At 38.2% G+C, this 19,998-nt stretch overlaps 1 protein-coding gene across 5 annotated transcripts in view; it reads left to right on the plus strand.

Annotated features, from left to right (window-relative positions):
• The window catches only part of Invs (inversin), a 103,384-nt gene that overhangs the window by 46,452 nt on the left and 36,934 nt on the right, over positions 1-19,998 (plus strand). For all 5 annotated transcript variants that reach the window (XM_070010760.1, XM_070010746.1, XM_070010740.1 and 2 more), the window contains 2 exons: positions 14,675-14,848; positions 18,367-18,534. In XM_070010760.1, coding sequence (XP_069866861.1) covers positions 14,675-14,848; positions 18,367-18,534 — 342 coding nt within the window. The remainder of the gene's footprint in view (positions 1-14,674; positions 14,849-18,366; positions 18,535-19,998) is intronic.

The raw sequence follows: 19,998 nt of genomic DNA on the forward strand, positions 1-19,998 counted from the left end.
TGAGGCTTGAACTCTAGACCTGGGCACTTTCCCTGAGCTCTTTAGCTCAAGGCTAGTGCTCTACCACTTGAGCACAGCACCAATTCCTGTTTTCTGAGTGGTTTATTGGAGATAAGAGTCTCACTGCCTGGTCTGGCTTTGAACTGTTATCCTCAGATCTCAGCCTCCTGAGTAGCTAGGATTATAGGCATGAGCCATTAGCACTCAGCTAAATCTTTATTCTTAATCCTAGTTTTCCTCCCATCTGTTCAGTTGTTTATACCAATCTCCATCTTTTACCCTTTCAGGAATATTCTTATATATTTCACTGATCAGTTTCTTGGCAATATTTCTCTCCCTTCCTCCCTCCTTCCCCCCCTTTCTCTCTCTCTCTCTCTCTCTCTCTCTCTCTCTCTCTCTCTCTCTCTCTCTCTCTCTCTCTCTCTCTCTCTCTCTCTCTCTCTCTCTCTCTTTCTTCCTCTCTCTTTCTTTCTTTTGTTTTCTTGCAGTACTGGGGTTTAAACCCAGAGCCTCAGACTCACTCACTAAGTACTCTATCACTTGAGTCATTTCCTCATTCTTTGTACTTTGGTTATTTTTGAGATAGAGTGTTTGTATTTTTCCCAGGTTGGCCTGGACTGGCATCCTCCTATTTACATCTTCCACTGTGAATGGGATGACCACCGTAACATGCCACCACACCCAGCTGTTTCTGATCAGATGAGTCTTTCATCTTTTTGCCACGGCTGGCTTGGAACCAGGATTCCCTTGAGTAGGGAGGATTATAGGTGTGAGCCACTATGTCCCGCAGGATTTCTCCTCTTGCTTGCTATAATAACTCCCTACTTGTTCTCCCTGTGTAAAGATTTGCTCTCCTCAGATCACTGCTTCTTCAACTCCCAGAGTATTTTCTAAAAATATAGATCCAGTCATGTCATTTTCTGAAATTCTTCATTATTTCCTACCTTAGATCACTGTGGCTGCTATAACAAAAATATCAACTAGATGGCTGGAATTAAAAAACATTTTTTTTTCTCAGTGTGGAGACACTGGCAGATTCTGTATCTGACTAGGACCTGCTTCCTGCTTAATAGATGGCTGTCTTCTGGCTGTCCTCCTGTGGAAGAAAGGAACAAAAGAGCTATCTGCTCCTTCAGAGTTCATGAGAATGGCTTCCTGAGTGGAGACCCAAAAGGCCCTACTTAACACACGGTTAGAATTTCAGCATATGAATTTTGAGGGAATACATTCAGTCAACAGCCCTCTTCTTTACCCATATGACACATTTTAGGGGCCTTATCATATAACATTAGACGGTTCATTTCTCTTGCTCCTGCCTGCCTACCTAATTATGTTGAAATAGTTTATTCCATATTACAATATTATAGAATTACTTTATTTGGGGGGGGGCAGTCCTGGGGCTTGAACTCAGGGCTTGGGCATTGTTCCTGACCTTCTTTTGCTTAAGGCTAGCACATTATCACCTGAGCTTAAGGCTAGCACATTATCACTTGAGCCACAGTGTCACTTTTTCTGTTTATGTGGTACTGAGGAATCAAAGCCAGGGCTAGGATTTGATTCTAGGGTCTAGGATTTGCTTCTACCCTTCATATATATAAACTCAGAGGTTGGACTGCTACTGTTGTATGGATGCTGGCAATAGACATAAAACTCTAGGATCAGAGACGAAGGAGTCTATTAGTTTTGACACAGCAAAAAAGCAGGAGCTCCCTCCCATGTGTTTGCGTAGACCTCCCTTGCCCAGGAAACCCTGGAGAGCTGTAAGACTTAGGTGGGTACTTTTACATGGTGGGTCTCCATCACAACTGAGAAGAAAAGCACCAAACTTTAGGAACCTCCCACTTTTATATTAAGCACTACCTAAGTCTAGAGGAAGAATGACTTTATCCATTCAAATACATCTCTGAGAAGTTAAAGAGTAGAAGAGTAGTCTAGATAACAATAGGTCAACTCTCGCATTCTGGGCATACCCAATAAGAACATGAGGGATGCTTACGGCCCATTGTAGATTTCCTCATCAACAACCTGATTGATTGTATCATTCCATTAGGGACTGATCAGCAGAGGCTAGGACCAGATCACTTTGATGAGTTTCATACAGTTCTTAATTAACAGCACTCCCCATGTCAGTGTATGAAAATGTCCTGCAGTGTTAACTTCAGTGATATTCCCCTGTGCTCTAGATTATGTCAAGCGTGAAATAGTACCAGAGGAGACTGTAAGTCTAACTTAAATAGCCAGCATATAGTCTGAGGACAGTCTATTTCCTATTGTGATCCATGCAAGGAAATTTTCTTGGTCATCTTTGGTGTTAAAGCCTCCAAACCCAATGCAGGAACATTCCAGGGCCTATTTTCTTTCACATACAAACACAGGACTTTAAACATAGGCAGAGGGGCTGGGAAGGTGGCTCAGTGGTAGAGCGCTTGCCTTGCATATGTGAGGCCCTGGGTTCAATTCCTCAGCACCACATAAGCAAAAAGAAAAAAGCCGGAAGTGGCGCTGTGGCTCATGTGGTAGAGTGCTAGCCTTGAGCTGAAGAGCTGAGGGACAGCGCCCAGGCCCAGAGTTCAGGCCCCACGACCGGACCCAAAAAAAAAAAAAAAAACATAGGCAGAAGTCAGTTTAGCTTAGTATTTGCTAATCATGGATTGCCATTACATTGATTTGCCTAAGCCTTATGATAGTGTCACCAAGTAATTGCAGCTTTAGTTATCATATGTGCTATCATGCAAGGCTATTCATATAGCCAAAGAACATAAAGATTTATAGCCATTAGATTAAAATAAGGTTGTACCAGTACCTGTATGTCTGCGTGTACCAGTGGGTCTGCACTAATGGGTATTGATGAAGAGCTACCATTGTTGGCATCAAGCATAACAGAAGAATCCGAACTATGAATGGCTATCTGAAGTTTTCCATTTGGAATCCTTGGGGTGGAGGTGATGAACAAGAAACAGGTCAGACATCTTGCCTTAGATGTCGTTTGATTCAGGTGGTGAGCCATCTTTGTTTCACCAAAATGCAGTACCAGATCTAGAGAATAGAGTACTATGCTCTCCTCAGATGCTAAAGTTTTTTACTTTACCCCTTTGGTTAGAAAAGTACTGTGTCTCATCCAAGTAATTATAACTTCACCTTAGACTCAACCATACCCTCTTTGTACCCATACTTTTCATCTAGAAGGCTGATGTGTATAGGATAAATTTATTGAGACATGGTATATATCTCCTCCTGAGGGCCACTATTTAGAGGTCTTAGTGATCAATGTATTCAATCAAGTGACCATTGGGATATTTATGATCTAGAATCCGAGAAGCATTTTAGGGACAAGAAGCATTTTAATGAAGAATGAACAGAGCAGAAGCCCAAGTTTTTAAACAAAAGTTTTTAAACTTTTGCCCTGGTTATGACCCAGGAGATTACAAGGAACCCTTTCTAGGGATGGACACATTCAATAACCACACTGCCTCCCTCAAGTGTTTAAGCTAGGAGGATAACAAGTGTAGAGCTAGAAATATTTTTGAGTTGGTTTTTAAATAGTCTGCTCTCCATAGACTCAGACGCTTAAGGATCACAAAGAACAAGGAATGTCCACCAAAATACCTTAACTATTGGTCTGTTGGTCTTTGTGATTTAAAAAAAAAAAATCATCACACCATAGTCAGACTAGATGGTCTTGAAACTTAAAAACATGCAACAGTTCTTTTCAAGGCCCTCTGGGACATGGCTACAGTAAGATAATTAGACTGTCACAGCAACATCGTGGCCTGAAAAGTCAATGGTGCTAAGACACAAGCTTGGCCCAGGAGGATGTAGGAAAAGGTTCCTGCTGGGAACAAGTAGAAGCAAAACTCTATGTAGTGTGGACTATTTCTCCAGAAAGAAAAGAGGTCATCATGACAAGAGACTTATGTGCAGTGATAGATTTTTGCATCACAAGTCTACTTTTTACTCAGTCCATGATTAGGGATTCATTGCCATATCTAACACAAAGATGGAGACAGATGGCAAAAGGCCAATGACCTGGGTGCTGCACATCTTTTCATTAGTGAACTGGCCCTTACAGTGGGTGTCTACTCTTGTGATCCAGACTCTCTGATTGGCAGCCACAATTTGTTTCTCTAGTTCATAGTCCCAGTCCATTGTCTCTAGTCTTTTAAGTGGAAGACCTGATGACTACCATCATCACAACAGTCCAGGAATTAGTACAAGGATGATCATGAGGAGTATTGTCTAAGGTAAGGTCGTGGCTTTCATATCAGCCTAATGGGCTGAGTGACCCCTCTACTATCAATCTTCCAGTTACCACTGAGGCTAGACACTTCTGCCTTTCTGGATATCAACTTTACATTGGAACCCAAACATCAGTAAAGCAAGATGAGGGACTTAGGGGAAACTTTGTATCAGGGCGACCCTAAAGATAGATTCACAGTACAATAGGCATGTGTGTTCATTCACTTATTTTTGTATTCACTTTTGAGCAGCTGCTCACTTTTATCTCAACTAATGAACTTCTGTATATTTCATTCTGCCCAGTCAGATAGTCAGGTCCCATGTCTCTCTACCATTCATCTCTGTTTGGAATTCCTCGGCTTAGCAACTACCACCATGTTGCTTTTAGCTTGCTGATAAAAGCAACATCCCTTCTGCCTTCCCACAGGAAAGTGAACAAAGACCAAAGCCCTATTTGGAAAGCTTGCTTTAATCCTTCTTCTCTCCATTCTGGTTCATTAACAGATAAGCTGATGGAGTCCCTTATACCCCCAAGCCTTGCCTACCACTTGGGCATGATCTCAAGAAGTCTTCTCACCCCTGAATCTGAAGATGCCTGAGGATGGTCTGTAGGGCCTTTTCCTTACTCATTAAGAAAATAGCATTTCATCCTCCTTCACTACCTAGTCACTTCTTTTTTTTTTTTTTAATTGTGAAAATACTGTACAGAGAGGTTATCACTTCTAAGATTGAAACTTACCCTATTTAGAGGCTAGCAGTTAGCTGCAGATGCTGGCAAAGAACACAAGACTTTTACCAGAGACAAAATGCCTTGTTGTTGATGGCAGAGCAAATAGTCTAACATTTGTGTGTTTGTATCAGTTTCCCGTAACTCTAAGTAGTATGGAAATGATATAGAAGACCAGACATACCACAGTGGGTTTGCATGACATCTGAGGAATGCTGAATTTTGAGAATCTCTAGTTTTTAGTAATTACTAAGTAAGCCTGTTCTTTGTCCTCATTTCTCAAGACTGCTTGCTAAAAACTCACCTCTGAGAAATGACTTCCGTTAAGAGGATTCAAGCCTCTGTATCCTTTAGCATGCCCAGTGAGTATATGCAGGAGCACTCATTTCCTCTCCCAAACTATTGTGTTACTTGTAAGACTTATTTGTATCTGCAACTGTGGTAGAAAAGTTGCACTGATTACTGGTAATTGTGACCTATATACTTCCTAGGGATAGTGATTCTTTTTAAAAATTAATATAGCAAATGCCTTGCAAGTTTATAAATATATAATTATATAGATAACATTAAAATTAATAACCAGTCATGTTCTCATTATTTCCATTTCAATTTTAAATAATATATTTTTGGTTTATAATGTAGTTAGCATTTAGCATGATATTTGGCAGAATGTCATCTTTACATTTATATTTGCTATTATGAATATAGTTATAATATTTCTGGGACAGAATTATATACAAGCCTATAAATGAACCAAAAATACAGTGATCATTTTTTATGTAAGTGAATAATTGTGTTCTCCTCAAGTACAAGGGAGAATATAAAGGGTTGAGACGCAGAGAAAACATGAATGCAAAGAGTTTAATGGGGAGACAAACAGAACTCAAAGTATTATTTTTGCAAAACATCTGGAAAGGGGTTGTTACAGACAATGGGAACCAAGTTTTAGGCATGGATGTATGTTAAAGAAATTGTTTCAGCTTAAGAGAAGACAGATATCAAAGGCTCTTAGTGTCTAGACATTAAAAATATGATAACCATTTGAAGAGTAAATGTAGAAGTAAAGGTGCAGAATGCATTGAAGATCAGCTGCTAATTATCTAGATGTTAGTTAAAGGCACTTCCTAGGAAGAGATAACAGTCTTGAAGAATACACAGCTTCACCTGGCTCTGGGAGAGACCCCTTTATTTCCAACGAGTGATTCAAACATGGTAGAATCTTCACTAAAGAGGACACTTGGAAGTTTTGTATATATTTTTACCTTAATCCAATCTATGCCTTCAGAGAAGGCTGTTTGGAGAGGTAACAGGAGTTTTAAACTTTTTTGCAAATTACAAGTCTCAGGACCAAGCAGCTACCCCTCCCAATCCCACCTAAGTGAGAGTAACTGTAGTATTCTAGTCACTGGAGACAGGACTCTTAAGAGATAGTTGGAGCTGAATTTAAGCAAACAGGAGAATAAGCAAAGAGGAAAAAAAATAAAAACAAAGAAACAAAATCTCTTTAAAGTCCATTGTAGAATCTTTAGGTTCTCTTTTTTTTTTTTTTTTTCGGTCGTGGGGCTTGAACTCTGGGCCTGGGCGTTGTCCCTTAGCTCTTCAGCTCAAGGCGAGCGCTCTACCACTTGAGCTACAGCGCCACTTCCGGTTTTCTGGTGGTTTTATTGGAGATAGGAGTCTCACGGTCTCTCCTGCCCGGGCTGGCTTTGAACCGCGATCCTCAGATCTCAGCCTCCTGAGTAGCTAGGATTACAGGCGTGAGCCACCTGCGCCCGGCTCTTTAGGTTCTCTTAAATATAGAATCCTGTCATCTGCAAATAGAAATGGTTTAACTTCAACTTTCCCTTTTGAATTCCTTTTATGTATTTCTCTTACCTATTGTTCTGGCTATGAATTCAAATACCTTATTGAATCAGAGAGAAGAGAGTGGACACTCTTAACTCATTCATTCCTGATTTCAGAGAAAATAGTTTTTCTCCATTCAATACAATAATGGGTTTGTTTTATGTAGTCTTTATTTTGTTGAGGTATCTTCCTTCTATTTCTAGTTACTTCTGAGCTTATATTATGAAAGGATGCTGAATTTTGTCAGAAGCTTTCTCTGCTTCTGTTGAAATGATCATGTGGGGATTTTTTTGTTTGCGGTGTTTTGTTTATTTACTTTATGTATTATATTACATTAATCTACTTACATACATTTTACCATCCTTGAATCCTTGGAATAAAATTGGCTTTATCATGTTGGTGACTTGTTTAAAATGTGTTTCTAGATTTGGCTTACAAGTGTTTCATTGAGAATTTTTTCATCCATGTTCATCAAGAAAATTGGTCTGTAACTTTCTGTTTTGTTATACCCTTATCTGGTTTTGCTATTAGGGTAATAATACTGGCTTCACCGAATACATTTGGTAGTATTCTTTACATTTGTATTTTTGGAGTAGTTTGAGTACTATTTATGTTCTTTAGCTGTCTGATAGAATTCAGCAGTGAATCTGTCCAGTCTTGAACTTTTCTTTGTTGGGAGATTCTTAATTACTGATTCGATCTCATTGCTTGGTATAGATCTGTTTAAGTTGTTTATGTCCTCTTGGTTCAATTTTGTTGTCATACATGCCAAGGAATCTGCCCATTTCTTCTTCTTTTTCCAGTTTGTTGGAGTGCAAGTTTTCAAATATTCTCTAATAATCTTCTGAATTTTATTTGTATCTGTTGTAATAGCCCCTGTTGTAATATCCCCCTTTTCATCTTTTAATTTGGGGTCTCCTCCCTTATTCTTTTGTTTAGTTTGTCTCAAGGTTGGTTGATCTTACTTATCTGTCTGAAGAACCAACTGTTTCATTGATTTTTTTGTATTGATCCTAGTCTCCATTTCAGTAATTTCTACTGCTACTACTACTACTACTACTACTACTATTATTATTATTATTATTATTATTATTATTATTATTATTATTATTATTATTATTATTATTATTATTACCAGTCCTGGGGCTGGAATTCAGGGTCTGGGTACTGTCTCTGAGCTTCTTTTGCTCAAGGCTAGCACTCTTCCACTTGAGCCACAGTGCCACTTCTGGTTTTTTCTGTTTTTGTGGTTCTGAGGAATGGAACCCAGGGCTTCATGAATGCTAGGCAAGCATTCTACCACTAAGCCACATTCCCAGCCCTCTTTTGGTTTTATAATTGGATTGTTCTTGTTTTCCTAAGAGGTTGAGCTGCATCATTGGGTGTTTTATTTGGGATCGTACTGATTTTTCTGATTTAGGCAGCACAACTATAAACTTTATCACAGCTTTTCCTGTGTCTCACACAATTCAGTATGTTATGCTTTACTTTCATTTGAATCTAGGAATTTTTAAATTTCATATTTAATTTCTTCAGTGACCAACTGATTATTCAGAAATATCTGGTTCAATTACCATGTATTTAAATATTTTTGTAGCTTTCATTACTATTTTTTGTTTTTGTTTTTGTTTTTTGGGTCCGGTCATGGGCCTGAACTCTGGGCCTGGGTGCTGTCCCTCAGCTCTTCAGCTCAAGGCTAGCACTCTACCACTTGAGCCATAGCACCACTTCCGGCTTTTTTTTTTTCTGGTTATGTGATGCTGAGGAATCGAACCCAGGGCCTCATGCATGCAAGGCAAGCTCTCTACCACTGAGCCACCTTCCCAGCCCCTCATTACTATTGATTTTTAACATTATTCTGTCTTTTTTTTTTTGTATTTACTATGTCTCATTTTATTGCCTAAAATATTATGTTTTAGAGAAAGCTACATGAGCTGCTGAGAAGAATGTATAATCTTCATCAATGGTGTTTAGTCCTAATTGTCTTGGTTGATTTTTTTTTTCCTGGATGGTCTGTCTGTTGATAGTAAGTAGGGTATCAGGGTTACTGACTATCATTGTATCTTAACTTATCTGTCCCTTTTTGTTCAGTAAAGTTTAAACTTGGGAAGAAAGAAATAACAAAAACACTGACATTAGATAAATATATTTTTGGAAGTGTAATATCTTCTTGCTGAATTGTTCCCTTTAAAGATTTCACTTAAAAAATTGCTAGATCTGATAAACACTTTGAACCTGACAATATATAAAATCTATATACAAAAATCAGTAGCTTGTCTAAACAGAAAATGAACAAACTGGGCAAAAAATCAGGACAGCAATATCATTCACAATAATCTCAAAATATTAAATACCTTGGAATTAAGTTAACTAAAGAAGTGGAAGATCTGTGTAGTAAAAACTATAAATCACTGAAGGAAGAAATGAAAGAAGACAGACACAGATGGAAAGATCCTTCTCTTCTCACAGATCAGCAGAATCAATATTGTAAAAATGGCTATTCTACCAAAACAGTCTACATATTCAATATAATCCTCATCAAAATTACAATGACATTCTTCATAGAGACAGAAAAATGAATCCTACAGTTCATGTCAGAGCACAAAAGACTTCAAATAGTCAGAACAATCCTAAGCAAAAATAAAACAATGCTGGAAGAAGTATCAAATATATGACTTCAAATATACTACTGAGCCATTGTGACAAAAGCAACAAGGTACTGGCACAAAAACATACGTACATAAAACCTAATAGAATGGAAGACCAAGAAATAACTCTACACAGTTATAGCCTGGTGAGTTTTGACAAAGACACCAAAAATGCATTGGAGAAAAGATAGTGTCTTCAACAGATGGTGCTAGGAAAAGTAGGTATCTACATATAAAGGATTGTCTCCTGTCCTGTGCTAATATCCATTCAAAGTGGGTCAGATATCTTAATGTAAGACCTGAAACTTTGAAACTACTAAGGAAAACACTGGAACATATAGATATAGGCAATAACTTCCTGAGTAGAACTGTAATAACTCAGCAAACAAAAGCAAGAGTTGATAAGTAGGAATGCATCAAAGTTTAAAAAAAAAAAAGAAAGAAACTTCTGCACAACAAAGGAAATAGGAAGTAGAATGAAAAGACAGTCTCTATAAAGGAAGAAAATCTTTACCAGCTTACATCTGACAAGGAACTATTAATAATATTCATGGAAAATATAAAAGAGCTAAGAAAAAGTGAACTAAACTCCCAAACAATCAACAACCTACTGATTTAGTAAGTGGGCAGATGAACTGAACAGACAATTCTTAAAAGAAGTACAAATTGCTACTACATATATATATATATATATATATACACATACATATATATATATATATATGAAGAAATGATCAATATTCCTAGTCCTAGGGGAAATCCAGGTCAAAATGACACTGAGATTTATCACACTCCAGTCAGAAGGGCCATCAAGAACATAAAAAAACAACTGCAGGCAAGGATATAGGGAAAAAGGAACCCATATATATGCTTGGAAGGAATGTAAATTAATTCAACCACTGGAAAACAAGGTGGCAGTTCCTTAAAAAATAAAAAAATAGAACTCCCATATGATCTAGCAATACTATCTGGGGCATATAGCTGGAGTGGAAGTCTGAATACATTTTCCTTGCAGAACTTCAGACTAGCCAACCTAAGGAAACAGTCTCATTGCCCTACAGCTGGTAAATGGATTGAGAATATGCGGTATGCATACACAATACAGTATTACTCATCCATAAAAAAGAATGAGATTACAACATTTGCAGGAAAAGAGATGGATGTGGAGATCATCATGTTAACTAAGCCAGGTTTTGAAGGACAAAGGCTACATGTTTTTTCTCATATGCATAATCTAGCCCTAAAAGATAAAATACACAAATATACATAGGTAGATGGATGCACACACACACACAATATAAGAGAATATGTGTGAAATATCACAGTGAAACTGCTTTGTATAATTAATATACACTATAGAAAATGTATCCCAGGAATGTGTAGCAGTTTCTGTTTTGAAATGAGTAACAGTGGAAGAGAAAGAATAGGAGCAGGGTAAATATGATCAAATTATTATATATGCATGTATGAAGATAGAACAATAAAACTTGTTGAAATTGAAGAAGGTAATAGAAGGCAAAGGAGACTGGTATGGGCATAAATTTGATCAGGGGACATTATATATATGTATATATATGTGTATGTATGTATGTATGAAAATATAATGAAACCCCTTATACTATCAATAAGTGCTGACTTAGTTCTCAAGAGTTATTTCACATGCTATTCTCTGCCTTTCAGAGATACACCCCTTTTCGTACATTTGAGGAAAATCCCACCACTCATGGGAAAGATACAAGAAATTCTGGGTGTTAGTAATTATAGGGAGAGTAGGATGGGAATTATGTCTCCCCAACAAAAAATAACCAACACCATTTTACTCATTCAGAAAAATGGGGTAAGGTTTTCATATTTCAGCGGCAGAGTACCCCTGATTCTATCAGAGTAATGTCTCTCTAGTGACCAGACAGGACCATTCTATAACTTCAGCTCTCCTATTCCTGCTCACCAGCCCTCGGAGTTTTCTTAAAGATATGCTTTTTTCATCTGCCTTTTCCTTCACTTTTGCACTGTTTTCTGCCCTGGCAGAAATTACAAAAGGAGATCCTCAAATAAGCAGTCCTTGCCACAGGACTAGTTTATTTGTAGCCCTGAAAGATAGGACTAAAGGATTAACTTCCAAATTCTCCCCACAGAATATGTACCTTATAACAATATTCTAAAAACCGGAGAAATCCTCATTTTACACAATCGTAAAGAAATATTGAGAATCCCCTTCCCACCCCCATATTGAGAAGGCTTTATGGGAAACAAAATGGTGTATATACCATGAGTCTCTGGGAAGTGGACAAATTAGCTTGCTTTTCTAATTATATTGTCCTTTTCCACTGAGAACAGACATATTTCCTGATTTTGTTCCGGTGCCAAAGGACCTAGGACTTCATGCATGTTGGGCAAGCCCTCCCTCACCGAGTTACACTCACACACCCCCACACCCCCACCTCCATCCTTGTGATTTCAGCTCTTAAGTTCTCTGTCCCTTCTGCTTGTTTCCAGAGTTTTAATTTGCATGTTGATAGGCACTTAATAATGCCTGTTTTAGAGAATAGAGAGGTTGACCATAGTCCAAGTGAATTATATTCTTTGTTGCCCTAGCTATCACAGACACCATCTGATAGGTCTCTGTCCTTTAGAACAGGAGAAGCCAGCCTGTTATAAAGCTGGTGCCTCCCCATGGTACCACTGGAATTCTAGTTGGGTGTGCCTCTGTTGGTCCTGATTAGCATAACTGTGGGTAGGGCCTGGATAGCTATCTGAATAAGAAAAAAAAAATAGGGTCATTCTTTGTTCTACCCAACCATCTACATTTCATTTTGCCTTCCCCACACTGAGAAACTGTTCCTAATAATCCAAGCAAACATTTGCTGAGTGTTTGCTTTGTCCACTGCTCTGAGTACTTTCCAAATATTATCTATCTCATTTCACATGCATAAGAATTTCAGGTACTACATTATTATCCCTGGTTTAAGAATGAGGAAATAGAGGGATGGGAGGATACTTTATTTAATCTGCAAATATTTCCCATGGTGTGAGTTGCAGAGACAAAATCTATATTGAAAGCTTTGTAATAAATAAAAGTGAAGTGGAAACATTGTATTCCTGCCTGTTTTATATCAAAGCCCAATGAATGTTTGTTGAATGAATAAATATTACTGATATGTGCCATGTTCTGTGAAGGTAACATCCCAAGAATGATGTAAAACATCAACAGGACAAGCACTGTGTCTGTAACACATTAGTCACCACCAGCAGGTAGTAGTTCCCCTTTTCTCCTGCCTATTTTTCTCTAATTTCACAATCAAAATGATTGTCTGATGGAATATCTTTAAAAGGTCATGATGAATTATTCTGTAATATTTGAAATGTTATACTCAGAAAGGTCAGACTTTATTTTTTAGTATGAAGTGTCATATGGATTTGTTTTTCCTGGGTACATTTTCATTTCTTTTCTTTTTTTTCAAAGAGCAAGAAATTTAGAGCAGGGTGCCCTCTTGAGGAAATTTTCGCACCTTTTTTCCCCCTCAAAGAACCTTTCTTTTTAAGAGCTGAATAAACTGAGAAGTATCGTTAAATGTTACCCACTGTTAATGAAAATTGAAGAAAAGAATTAAAATATGTGAGTGAGCAAATGACATCTATTTGAAAATTATTTTCTCAACTTCTTTGACCTACAATGGCAGTTGTAAATAAGATTCTTTTAAATTTTATTATTAAGCAGTTGTACAAAAAGAGTATAATTCCGTAAGTCAGGTTGTGATTACAATGCATGTTGATTTGTGTGACCCTTCCATCATTTTTATCCATTAAGAATAAGAATTTTAGAGCTATATAAAAAACTTACTTAGTCCTTCGCATAATCCTGTCGAATTAGGAAGCGCCTGTTCTGTGGTAGAGAGTTTGGTAACACAGTGATCAATGAAACATAGCCTTGAGCCACACACTAGTGGCTCACTCCTGTAATCCTAGCTATTCAGGAGGCTGAGGGCTAAGAATTACAGAGGGGAGCAGCCCAGGCAGGAAAAACGTGTGAGACCCTTATGTTTAATTTACCACCAAAAAGCTAGAAGTGAAGTTGTAGCTCAAGTGGTGGAGCACTAGTTGTGAGAAAAATAACAACAACAAACAAAAACCACCAAGAACAGCACCCAGGCCCAGAGTTCAAGCCCCAGAACTGCTGCTCCCTCCTCGTCCCCCATAAATAAAACATAGCTCTTCCTTCCTTGGAGCTTTCAGTCTGTGAGGGACTCCCAATGAAAAAAATCATGTACCTGCCTATTGAGAAAATGCAGGAAATGGAAAAGTAGTAGTAGAATAAAGAAAAACCAACTCAGTGTTGTCACGGAAATCTGCCTAGAGGAAATAATGGAACTAAGGCTGTTTGTTTTTCAGTACATTCGAGATCTACTGTCTAATGTAAACTGACTTTTGGACTTGACTGTCCTGGCCTTGTCTTCTCTTTGTTTATCTCTGCCCCAACCTATTAGGTTTTTCCTGTGTTTTCTTCTATGGAAACCAGGCAAATCTTCCTCCTTGTTGCTCTAGCTGGTCCCTTATTTGAATCTGGGATACAAACTTTGAATGAGCTGCTTCTCCTTTGGATGTATCAGTAGCTCTCTTTAGCATCATCCCTTTAGTATCACCAGACGGCCATGCACAGGACATTTTACCCCTTTGAATCTCAATTTCCTCACCTGCAAATTGGGGTTTATATTTTTCACAGCAGTATTAGACTTTAAATATAAGCAGTAGGTACTGTATAGATGAGAATGTGCTGTGCACTCACACATTGCTGTTACTAGACAAATTGGAAATACATCAAAAAGACCTATGAAAAGACTACATTGGTTCCGGATCATTTATTTTTATGAAAATGTTAAGGAAAAATAACTATGTGGGAGAAGAAGATGTAAATGGAAGCATTCTTTACAGTAGAAAACATTGGAAAGATTCTAAATAACTAGCAAGAGTAGGCTGGTTAAGTAATCATATTGCCTTAACCCAATAAAATACTAACCAGCCACTGTTTAAATCGTAGGTGTTACAAAGTGGTTGGAAAGAAATGGGAAAAAAAATCAATTGTTATTTTAATGTGGTGATGTACTTGTCCTTTTATTAATTTCTCTGAGTACTTCTCCTCTAGGAGAATTATTCAAATTTTCAAGAAAACCTAGCCCCAATGTAAATTTCATCTTGTTCTCTCTTCTCTTTTTTTAATTAGGGAAATTATCGTTTCATGAAACTCTTACTCACACGCAGAGCAAACTGGATGCAGAAGGATCTAGAAGAGATGACACCCTTGCACTTGGCCACCCGGCACAAGAGCCCTAAGTGTTTGGCACTTCTGCTGAAGTTTATGGCACCCGGGGAAGTAGACACACAGGATAAAAATAAGGTAATGGACTTTCAAAACCAAATGAGAACAGAAAATAAATGCTTTATTTTATGATATAAAACCTTAAAGAAGAAGGCCTACATCTATACCTATACAAGTGGCAGAACAGCTCCATGCCTACATACATACATCCCATTAAAGTATTTCACTTAAATTCTGCCATTTTATCCGCCTTGCTACCATATGGTCGTAGTATCATCTCCTTTCTACAGATGGGAAAACTGAAGCTCAAGAAGATTACCATTTTGCCCAAGATGTAAGTGATAGAACTAGAATTCAAATCCAAAATCCAAATTTAACTCCAAAATACTGTATTTGACAGAGTCACCATAGTTACTGTACGTGGTTAGTTTCACGGTGGCCAAATGCCCAGGACTATATACTAAGTGCATTGTGGTTTAATGGCCTTGGCTTTGGCATCAAATTCTCTGAGTTTCAATCCAGAAACCATCAGTACTTGTTCTTTGTCCTTGGGCAAATTACCTAACTCCTCTGAACCTTAATTTTCTTATGTGTGAAAAACCGATAAGATTATTGATGATAAAATGATATAATCCATACAAATTGTCTAGCATAATGTCCAGTACATGATATTCTCTCAATAAACACTAGCTGTAAAATAATTTGGCTGCATTTCAGTTCTGACATCTGCTCTAGCATTTGTTGCTATGATTCATTATCTTCCCTGCTCTTAAATTGTAACATATTGTCCACACTGGTCATTGTTTTGATTGATGCTCTTACCAGTCTTTACAGGAGAAAAAAAAAAAAAAAAAGTCATCATTAGTTAGACAAGAATGATAATCCTCTTCCTTTCCACCAGGCGTTTAGTCGTAGTCTTGTTAACCCCAGTGCTCCCATGTAATGAAAACTCTTATGACTAAATCCACTGGATTTATATTCAGTAATCTTTTCACTCTCATAGCGTTTTCTATGTAGTTTTTAAGTTTTATTTATTAGTCTGAGTTTTGAGATCAACTTCTGCTTTACAACTGTGCAGAAATATTATCCCAAACCCTACTATTCATAATGCTAATATTTCACTATTATAAGCACTTTAATCGAACCACAAATACTCATCAATCACATAAGAAGCTTTCCATATCTTTAAGCTTTCTCATATCTTCCTCATACATTATAGCACTTCCTGTAGTCTTCAGATAACTCTGTTCATTAGTTGTTTTACAGGAGTAGGAGGTTATCTAGGAAGTTATCTATTCCATCAACAGATGTAGTACAGCCAGGGACAGAGAAGAGAATAACACAGAAACCTAGAGAAGTGAGGTTCAGATTCTCTGTGGTAAAGGATCAGTTTGTTTCTTTAAAAAAAAAAATTGAAGCCGGGCGCTGGTGGCTCACGCCACTCAGGAGGCTGAGATCTGAGGATCGCGGTTCAAAGCCAGCTCGGGCAGGAGAGACCGTGAGACTCCTATCTCCAATAAATCACCAGAAAACCGGAAGTGGCGCTGTAGCTCAAGTGGTAGAGCACTCGCCTTGAGCTGAAGAGCTGAGGGACAGCGCCCAGGCCCAGAGTTCAAGCCCCACGACCGACAAAAAAAAAAAAAAAAAAAGAAATATGGATTGCATTATAAACAGAATATTGATCAAAACAATTAAAAAAAATTGAATCAGTCATAGGTTAATTTTTTATTACTTAAAAATAAACAACTTAAAAACCAATTAAAAATCAGCAAAGAATTTCAAGAGACATTTCTCCAAAGAAGATCTACAAATGGCTATCATAAGCAATAATGATCAACGTCACTATTGATCAGAAAAGTACAGATCAAAACCATGGTCAGGCCAGGTGTATAGACCCACACATACCATTCTAGTACTTACTCCCTCAGTAGGCTTCTGAGGCTCAAGAATCACAAATTTGAAACCAGCCTGAATAACAAGATTTTGTCTCAAAAACAAACAGGCTGAAAGCTTGGCTCAGCAATTAGAGCAAGTATCTCTCTAGCAAGCGGAAGGATCAGAATTTAAGCCCTAGAACAGCAAAATTAAACAGGTGATAGAGCTAATACTTGACACCCTTTGAGTGGCTGTCTCATAAAAACAGAAAATAAGACATGTTTGGAAGGGTGTGGAGAAATCTGAGCCTTATGCCTTTCTGTTTGTTGGAAGTATAAAATGGTGTAGCCACTATGAAAGCAGCATGGCAAATCCTAAGAAATTAGATCATAATAATTGACATTGTGCTTATAATTTTATTGTGATCTTTGGTTGTTATTAAACAAAAGTAGTGAGTTAAATAATGACTTCATATCAACTGCTTATAAATACCATGTTAGTTTTTGTATGTCTAATATGACAAATGAGGGAGAATGATAGTTATCATGAAGAGGCATTATATACATAAATAGACGTATTAAAATAAAACCCTTAACTAAAATAAAATGATTAAAAATTTTGTTATTCTATCACATTCTAAGGTTTTTTTTTGTGATAAGCAGATGTGTGATCTCAAGACCATCCCTTGCTTCATTGTAATTATTGAGCTACTTTTTTTTCTTTCTTTTGTTGTTGTTGTTGTTGTTGTTGTTGTTGTTTGTCAGTCATGGGGCCTCTGGGCCTGGGCACTGTCCCTCAGCTCTTCAGCACAAGGCTAGTGCTCTACCACTTGAGCCACAGTGCCACTTCCAGCTTTTTATGTGGTACTGAGGAATCGAACCCAGGGCCTCATGCATGCAAGGCATGCGCTCTACCACTGATCCACCCTTCCAGTACCTTTTTGTTTGTTTTTCAGTGCTGGTACTGAAGTATGAACTCAGGCCTTAGGTGCTGTCCCTTAGCTTTTTCCCCTAGAGGCTGGCACTCTACCACTTAAGCCACAGCTCCACTTTTTGGTGGCTAGTGGGAGAGAAGAGGCTCACTGATTTTCTTGCTCTGGCTGGCTTCAAACTGTTATTCTTAGATCTCAGCCTCCTGAGTAGCTAGGATTAAGGCGTGAGCCACCAGCTATAGAACTACTTTTGTCTTTCTTATTAGTTGTACTTGAGAAATTATGAAACTGTGGAAATTAAGAGGCCAGACGCTGAAATCACACTTCCTGGGTTAAAATCTGAATTCAGCCCCATTCTACCCTGTCCTTGAGCAGATTATGCATCTCTTCCTTGTCAATTATATGCAAATTAAAGAGCACTTATCTCCCAGAAGGGTTATGATGACTGTGATGTACAGTGTATAAAACAGCAGTGCTTATCGCCTAATAAAAGTTTGGAGAGCCAGGCATTGGTGACTCACATCTGTAATCCTAGCTACTCAGGAGGCTGAGATCTAAGGGTTGCAGTTCGAAACCAGCCCATGCAGGAAAATCCATGAGTCCTTGTGAGACTCTTCAGTTAATGACTCAAAGACCAGAAGTGGAGCTGTGGCTCAAGTGGTAGAGTACTAGTCTTGAGCCAAAGAGCTCAGGGAAAGTGCCCAGGCCCTGAGTTCAAGCCCCACAACAGACAAAAAAATAAAAGTTCGGAGAAGTTAGATGTCATTTTGAGAGCCTCTCCACCTTGCAGCAAACAGCTCTGCATTGGAGTGCCTACTACAACAACCCTGAGCACGTGAAGCTGCTGATCAAGCACGACTCCAACATTGGCATCCCTGACGTCGAGGGCAAGATCCCACTCCACTGGGCAGCCAACCACAAAGACCCAAGTGCCGTGCACACAGTGAGATGCATCCTGGTGAGTAGAACAAAACAAAATGATGATAGCATAACTAGTATGTACAAATAGTATGTACTCCATACAAGCAGATGATGAAGCCAGAGAACACATCAGACATGTGGAACATTTTAGTAACACTTTGACGACCACACAGAGGATTCCTGTGCTTCTGGATGCATTCCCTCATCCACCCCAGCCTCATTCTTGTTCCCCTGAATTTATATTTATCTTTCTCTTGTTTTATACTTGATTTTATTGAACAGTGAATAGCTCGAGCTAGATTACTGGAATGCATGTATAATATAAAAAAATAAGGAAACAACAAAATCAGCACTAAGTTTAAGAAAAGGTCCATTACCCCTGTGCCACTGAAGCCGCTGGGCAGCGTCTCTCCTTCCTCAGAGGCCAACATTAACTTCAATTTTGTGATTATCCATCTAGTGATTTGTTGTTGTTTTTGAGAAAGGGGTCTCACTGTGTAGCTTAGGCTAGCCTCTCTCCTCTCTACCCACCCCTTCTCTCTACACACACACACACACACACACACACACACACACACACACACACCCCTTTTTCACTTACACACACACACACACACACACACCTTTTTCACTTTATTCTCCATGCTTACTAACTTCCTGTTACATTCCCATTTCCAGTGTCTGTCTTCTACATTCTGGGTAATCATCTCAGATCATCTTCCACTTTACTTGGTCTTTATTCAGCTCTTAAGTGGTTATTCATCCTGTCCAGTGAGTGTTTAATCTTATTGATATATTTTTCATGTCCTAAATATTTAGCCCTTCTTAAAATCCATCTTGTCATTATGATTCTTTTTCTGCCTTGCTCACTTCCCGTTGCATTTTTATTCTCCTTCATATTTTATAGATATTTACTCTTCCTCATATGGTAAGTCTATATCTGAAGTCCTTTGGGGGTAGAATTCTCTCAATTCTCACTCAGTGATATTTTCTCTCAGATTTTCCCCTTCCTTTTAATCATACTGATTGGGAAACTCGAGAGCCTATGTCCTACTCCTTTCTTTGTGAAATGGGCTCACTGCACAGGAAAGCCATAATCTGAGATGACCATTCAGAGAGAGCTCAAATTGAGATCTCAGATTGAAGGTTGGTTTAGGGTATGACCTAACCTGAGAGGGAACATGATCCTGGGTGAGGTAACTCTTCAGCTGACGCCATCCTGGCAGGCAGAGAGTTGAGGGTCATCCCAGCCCTGGAGAAATAGGGCCTTTTCCTTGAAGAGGGACCTAAGCAATGCATCTTAATTAATTGTTTCAAAGGTCTAATAAAAAATGAATAAATATTATGAACTGTCAACTTATAGGGAAATAAAACTGAGTCACTTACAAACATATGATTAAAAAGTTTCAAACTTATTCATAAAAGCATTATAAATTAAATATCAATGAAGTGTCTTTCACACTCACAAATAAAAACACAGAGATCGAGGGAAGGAGTGGCA

Source organism: Dipodomys merriami, unplaced genomic scaffold (assembly GCF_024711535.1).
Source record: "Dipodomys merriami isolate MVZ:Mamm:240054 unplaced genomic scaffold, mDipMer1.0.p SCAF_11, whole genome shotgun sequence".
Classification (NCBI taxonomy): Eukaryota; Metazoa; Chordata; class Mammalia; order Rodentia; family Heteromyidae; genus Dipodomys; species Dipodomys merriami.